Source organism: Physeter macrocephalus, chromosome 2, assembly GCF_002837175.3.
Source record: "Physeter macrocephalus isolate SW-GA chromosome 2, ASM283717v5, whole genome shotgun sequence".
Lineage (NCBI taxonomy): Eukaryota > Metazoa > Chordata > Mammalia > Artiodactyla > Physeteridae > Physeter > Physeter macrocephalus.
This window is the reverse complement of record NC_041215.1, coordinates 83,535,873-83,542,563: the sequence shown is the minus strand read 5'-3', so window position 1 is coordinate 83,542,563 and position 6,691 is coordinate 83,535,873. Positions and strand designations below refer to the sequence as shown.

At 41.6% G+C, this 6,691-nt stretch overlaps 2 protein-coding genes across 7 annotated transcripts in view; one reads left to right on the top strand and one right to left on the bottom strand.

Annotated features, from left to right (window-relative positions):
* PRKRA (protein activator of interferon induced protein kinase EIF2AK2) overlaps positions 1–3,100 on the top strand; it is a 20,441-nt gene extending 17,341 nt beyond the window's left edge. For both annotated transcript variants that reach the window (XM_055088814.1, XM_007130743.4), the window contains exon 8: positions 2,431–3,100. In XM_055088814.1, the coding sequence (XP_054944789.1) occupies positions 2,431–2,588 (158 nt within the window). In that variant the 3' untranslated portion in view covers positions 2,589–3,100. The remainder of the gene's footprint in view (positions 1–2,430) is intronic.
* The window catches only part of PJVK (pejvakin), a 36,864-nt gene that overhangs the window by 23,708 nt on the left and 6,465 nt on the right, over positions 1–6,691 (bottom strand). For 2 of the 5 annotated variants that reach the window (XM_028479546.1, XM_028479540.1), the window contains exons 2-3: positions 6,246–6,469; positions 1,762–1,867 (exon numbers count right to left, since the gene is read on the bottom strand). The exons of 1 other annotated variant lie outside the window; for it this stretch is intronic. The gene's annotated coding sequence lies outside the window, so the exon portion shown is untranslated. The remainder of the gene's footprint in view (positions 1–1,761; positions 1,868–6,245; positions 6,470–6,691) is intronic. 2 more of the 5 variants (XM_028479550.1, XM_024122389.2) reach the window with 1 other exon arrangement.

Genomic DNA, 6,691 nt, shown 5'->3' with positions numbered 1-6,691 from the left:
ACAACAGTGAGAGGCCCGCGTACCACAAAAAAAAAAAAAAAAAAAAAAAAAGGCACCCACATTTCTAGAACAAGTACCAAGTTTGTGGGGGTCAGGCCAGACGTCTTCTCTCCACTTTATCACTGAGTACCACTTCTGGGAGATAAGTGGGGACAATTTATCTCATCTCAGCTATGAACTTCTATATTTTTTCTAGCCCATAATCACTCAGATAGACAAATGCAGATTGGAAAGCAATCTGTGGATTTTCTTTTAATGCAGTTTATAACTGGCTGATTTGTATGTGTGTGTCCATGTGTGTTTTTAGTGTCTTGATTTAACATCAGTACAGTATGTGAAGAATTTGATACCCCTTATTCTAGCCTTAGTGACGTGGGGGGACCTAGCTTGTCAGAGCTACTAGCACTGAGAAAGTAGGGTGTTTAGGGACTGAAAGAACTTCTAATTTTCTCTGCTACTTTGGGATTGAATGATGGGTCAGGTACAGTGCCTCAATATACTGAGAATTATGCAGAACCTGGGGATTAATGCAGAAAGATGATCAGAAAACATAGCTGATTGAGAGACCATTCATTCAAAAAATATTTCTTAAGTATCTACACTTTGTTGGGTGTTTGAGACACAGATGAATAAGCCATGTCATGAATATGATTATGGAAGGTTTTGAATCTGGGAAAAGAAGGAAGCTTGAGATGGTTTTTTAGATTACAAATTAATGATGACTTTGAAATGCTCCTTAGCAATTTTAAGAACTAAATAGTTCTTGTAAACATAGAAAAGCAGTTTAAAAACCACAGTTAGTTAATTTGACTAACTTCTATGCAATTACTTTCAAAAAGAACCTCAGTGTTCTCCAGAGAAGATCTACAAATGGCCAAGAAGCACATGAGAAGATGCTCACTATCATTAGTCATCAGGGACATGCAAATCAAAACAACAGTGAGGTACCAGTTCACACCCAGGAAGATGGCTATGATGAATAAAATAGAAAATAACCAATGCTGGTAAAGATACAGAGAAATTGTAACCCTCATATGTTACATAGTGAACATGTAAAATAGTTCAGCTGCTGTGAAAAATTTGAGTTTTGTTGCTCCTCAAATGAATTACCGTATGACTTAGCAACTCTACTGCTAAGTATGTACCCAAAAGAATTGAAAGCTGGTATTCCAACAGATACCTGTACACACATGTTCATAGCAGTACTATTCACAATAGCCACGAGGTAGAAACAGCCCAATGTCCATTGATAGATGAATGAATAATCCAATTGTGGTATATACATGCCATGAAATATTATTCAGCCACGAAAAAGAATGAAGTTCTGATATATGCTACAACATGGATAAACCTCAAAAATAATTATACTAAGTGAAAGACAGACAGAAAAAGTCACATATGATTCCATTTCCATGAACTATCCAGAATAGGTTAATCCATAGATTGGTAGTTGCCAGAGGCTAGGCGGTATGGGTGGGGATAGTGTTTTCCCTTGGGATGATGAAATGGTGAGAATGTTCTGTAACTGGATAGAGGTGGTAGTTGTACAACATTGTGAATGTACTAAATGTCACTGAATAGTTCACTTTAAAATGGTTAATTTTACGTTCCGTGACTTTTACCTCAATTTAAAAAAGAACCTAGATGCTAGAACTAAAAAGCCTCTTCACACATTAAATAATCCCATTGTATCTGGATATTTTATACTATATTGATTCTAGCTGAAATAACATTTAATCATGACAATTTCAAACAACTCACCTGTTTCTACTTCTTTCCCTGTCTCAATAAACCATCTTTAGTAAGAGTGATTCATCAGATGTTAAGACCGTTTGTTTTCAGGGTTTCAGTGTTGTTTTAAAACATCCTAAACAAATATACAAAATGGAATTAAACTCTCTGCACAGACTTAATAACCAAAGAACATGACATCACAAGGGAGGTTTTGCCCTGAACCGTGTATTTCCTGGTTCAGTGTCTACTGAAAATAACTCTAGACTTCAGAGTGGAAAATACAGTCTCTCCAGTCCTCTAGCAAATGTTTTTTTTTTCCCTTTTAAAAAAGTTGCTGTGGTTCAGTAATTTGCAAACACTGTTAAACTAACCACATTAAAATTGCCTTGGGAGCTTTTTGAAAATGCAGGAATCTGGCCACTCCAACCCCTAACCCTGCGTTTCTGATAGAGCAGGCTGGAGTGAGGCCCCGGCACCTGGATTTCTTTAAAATTCCCCCAGGTGATTATGAAGCACAGCTGTGTTTGAGAACCGCTGTAGCTGGGCAGTTTGTACAAGAATGACAAAGATGGTAAGTGGAGTAGTATACCCTGGATGCTTAGGGAGAAAGATGTAATAACAATTGTATTGTTTTTACAAAGGATGTGCTTTCTATGCACGTGGCATTAATCATCATGTTTGAATGTGTCATTGCAGAAGAACTGAGTGCCAACGGACAGTATCAATGTCTCGCTGAATTGTCCACCAGTCCCATCACAGTCTGTCATGGCTCGGGGATCTCCTGTGGCAGTGCACAGAGTGATGCAGCTCACAATGCTCTGCAGTATTTAAAGATAATAGCAGAAAGAAAGTAAACTTGGAACAACTTGGAAAACCCTTCAGTAGCACATAAGAAGTTCCCCTTTCTCCCCTTCCCAAGTAAAACATTTACTCTAATGTTTGAGTTTGTGTGGTTCTAAATCTCTTCATAGATTCCTTCAACACTCCAGATTTAATTATCTCCTAGTAGTTGTTATTAAGATGTTTTTAATGGCTTCGACTTTGTATTGGTATATTGTATTTATAAACTTTGTACCATAGGCAGAGTGTAGCACCCCTTTTACAATGCCATGTACATAGAAGGAAAAAACTGCATGATTGTTGTTGATGAGGAGGAGGATAAAATAAAACTGCTAGCAACAGTCTTTCCTACTGGTGCTTAACCTCTTCTTTGTGCAAGGCTTTGTAAAGGGATTTCGAAGGAAGCCCCTTAGAATTAGTGTTGAGGAACGCACTAACAGGTTTTAATTGAATGTGATTGTTAAATTTCAGGGAACGTGATTGGTCTGCTGTGTATTTGAATCCATGTAATAAACAGCTGTTGTTATAATGGGTTCTGTTCATTTTATTAAAGTGCTACTGACTCGACTGTGGCCCTGTTCTTTTTAGCCATTCTTGTGAGTAACATTACAATGTGGATACTGTGTTATTTACATATCTCTAGTTTACTTCTTAGAGTCAAAGGTAAAAAAATAAATAAATAAATAAAACAAGCAAAAATTTACAAATGGGGCTTCCCTGGTGGCGCAGTGGTTGAGAGTCCGCCTGCTGATGCAGGGGACACGGGTTAGTGCCCCGGTCCGGGAGGATCCCACATACCGCAGAGCGGCTGGGCCCACGAGCCATGGCCGCTGGGACTGCGTGTCTGGAGCCTGTGCTCCGCAACAGGAGAGGCCACAACGGTGAGAGGCCCGCGTACCACAAAAAAAAAAAAAAAAAAAAAAAAAAAATTTACAAGTGTATATGTGATGAATCACTTCCATATTTTCTCTACGCATATGCAGCGTTGTCTTATGCTTTGACATAACCATTCATAGATGAATAGTAGTTGAAAAGCATTAGAATTACTGAAACAAAACTTTCCAGCGCACTCAATTCAGTTACAAGAATGTTTCAAACAAAATAGTGAGTGCTTCAAAGGTTAGGGAATAAGTCTCATGAGCAAATATTAATTTTGCCTTTTATGTTTTCATATATCATAACACCTCAAGTCTGCCATCTGTCAGTGCCAGCTGATAGTGCTACATCTGTAGATCAGGGACTACCTCAGAGAGGAAGAGAGCGCTCAGTGATAAAGGTAGATGTCTCAAGTGTCAGTCTAGCAGGAAGTATGTAACAAATGTTTTTCTGTCTGGAAAAAAGAGGATAACCTGAGTGCAATCCTTTGAGAATAATAAAGGGACACCAGTGTGTGTAACTTGTTTAAAGCTCTAAGGAGCATTTAACTTAGTTTCCCGTTATAAGCCATATACGTCAATTAAATCAGGATTTTAGTTATTTGGGGGTGAGGTTTAAGGAACACACAAAGACTAGAAACAAAGTTTAGGCATAAAATGGAGCATTAAGATTGGATTAACCTTGGGTGTTTATGAATGCTCTGGAATATAGACAGGGCACAATGAACTCACTCTAGAGGTGACATCAGACCCTTCTGCACAGTAAAATGCCCACTGTGAAGAGGATAAGTTGGGGGGAGGTTTCATAAGGTGTTGGAAGAAGAAGATGAGGTCCAACAGGGGGAAAGGACAATGTACTTGGGTTCTAATGTATGTTCTAATGTTCTAATGTTCAAATGTATTGAAAAAATGATGAGAGCTGAGTATAAGGTACCTGGAAGTCATGCTCTTCCTTCTGCCTATGCTTTCTCTACTTCTGGCTCTGGAGGAAGCATGTGTTCTTAAAAATACTGTTCAAATGCCACCTCTGACTGTCCAGATGTGCTAGGGAGTTACCTGCACCATCAGGTGTTCTTTAACAGCATTTTGTCAAGGCTCTTAACCAATCTAATTGGTTATACTGTTAACCATGTTAGGTGAGTGACTCAAATAGGCTGAACAGGCAACTATTCCTGTTGCATTAGATGCATCAGTAGTGGGGAAATATGCCGTGTGGAGTTTATGACAAGTTCCAACGGGAAAATCACAATGTGGATGCCAATGATTCTGGATCAAGACCACGCCATCTATAGCGGAGAAGTAAACACCTTTCAACAAACAGCTCCTGATGTGCTAGTGTGCCCTGGTAGAGATGTAGCACCTTATGATGGGATGCTTGGTAGCCATGTAGCCAAAACCACCAATATAAGCTGGTGGTTTTGGTTTCAGTCCCATAAAGTCATAAAGTTGGGTTGAGTCGTGTCGCAAACCATTGTAACATGGAAGATACATCTAGGAGCAAACACAAATATGGCCAGAGGGCACAGTATGCTACATAAGCAGGCAGCCTGGACTCCCAAGTCATCTACCACTGTTGCACTGGTGCCTCTCCCTCAGTTCACACCTGTTGCCAGTGATCCTATGTGGCCAGTTGATGGAAGAGAAAAATGCCTGAATTTGACTCGCGGATAGGTAAGGCCAGTACATGGCACAAAATGAAAATACACGATGGCTATACTACAGCCCACAAAGGGGTGGCCTTGAAAGATAGTGATGAGGGGAAATCCTCCCAAAGGGCAGAGCTTCAGGCAGTACACCTTGCCATCCATTTGTGTGGAAAGTGGCCCAAGATTAGAATATACTTGAGCAGTGGCAACTGGTGTGGCCAGCTGGCAGGGGCCTGAAAAGAAACAGACTGGAAGACTAGGGACAAGGAGATCTGAGATAAAGCTACATGGACAGGCACAAAGTGCGAAGAGCTTCGTACTGCCTGTTGATCCATACCATAAAGGATCCATGATGGAAGAGGCCCTGAACAACCAAGTTGACAAAATGACATCATCCAGTGTCTGGGATGGAAAAGCCACTGTAGCAGGATTGGAGGCTACAGTTGACCCAATGGGATCGGTGCCCACATACCAAGGCTGATCTAGTTACATTCACTGCTGAATGTTCAGCCTGCCAGTAACAGAGACCAATGCTGAGTCCCCAATCCTTCAGGAAACCAATCAGCCACTTGGTGGCATGTCAACTTACAGTGATCCCAGGAGAAAGAGGATTATCAGCTGTAGCCCCAAGACTAGTTTCAGTGTTGAGGACTGTAGTTTATTTCACTAACTTCTTCTACGTTTCCTCTAGGGAAAGAGGCTGGAATCCTGGAGAATGCTCCCAGAACTTATTCTAAGAAGTGGATTCAAGCAATGCAAAGGGTGGACTATCACTGTGGTCTATCACCCAGATCCCACTTAAGGGCTGAAGGACTTAACCATCCCAGCTGCAGGGAGTGCTGCAGGTGGGCAGTCCTCAGCGGTCAGCAGGACCAATTACATAATTTGTAGTGCCTGGTGCCAAATGAAAATCTAGGACTCCTTGGCCAAAAATTAAGAATTTTAGGACAGAGACAGCAGGGTGTTAAACTAAGTGTGGGTCTTTTTGAGTGTGGGTCCTGTGTGACTACATGAGTTGCATGTATGCGAAGGCAGTTCTGGCTATCACCCCTCATCAGAATTGCCTCAGGTGAAAAGAGGCACTGCATCCAAGGTCACATTCCCTTTTTTGGGCAGCCTGCCTCCACTGACTGGTCAACAAAGACCTCACCGTCTTGCTCCAATTTGGGACAATTCCAAAGGGCCCATCAGCTTCAGAGTTTCCTAGGGGTCCAGCTGATAACTTTGTTGAGACTGTATCGCAATCCAACTTCTCCTCCTGTCCAATCCCAATTTCTTTTTATTCCTTTCAAAGATGGTGATCCCCGAAGCATTCCCGAAATAAACGTCCTGCCACTGTCTCTTCCTGAGAGTCTGCTCCCTGCAGAGCCCAACCTGAGATATGGAGTTATAGTTTAGGGTGAAAAGAAAAACCAGATAAATCATGTTACTTATCAAAAAAATTACAACTCTGGGCTTCCCTGGTGGCGCAGTGGTTGAGAATCTGCCTGCCGATGCAGGGGACACGGGTTCGTGCCCCGGTCCGGGAAGATCCCACATGCCGCGGAGCGGCTGGGCCCGTGAGCCATGGCCGCTGAGCCTGCGCGTCCGGAGCCT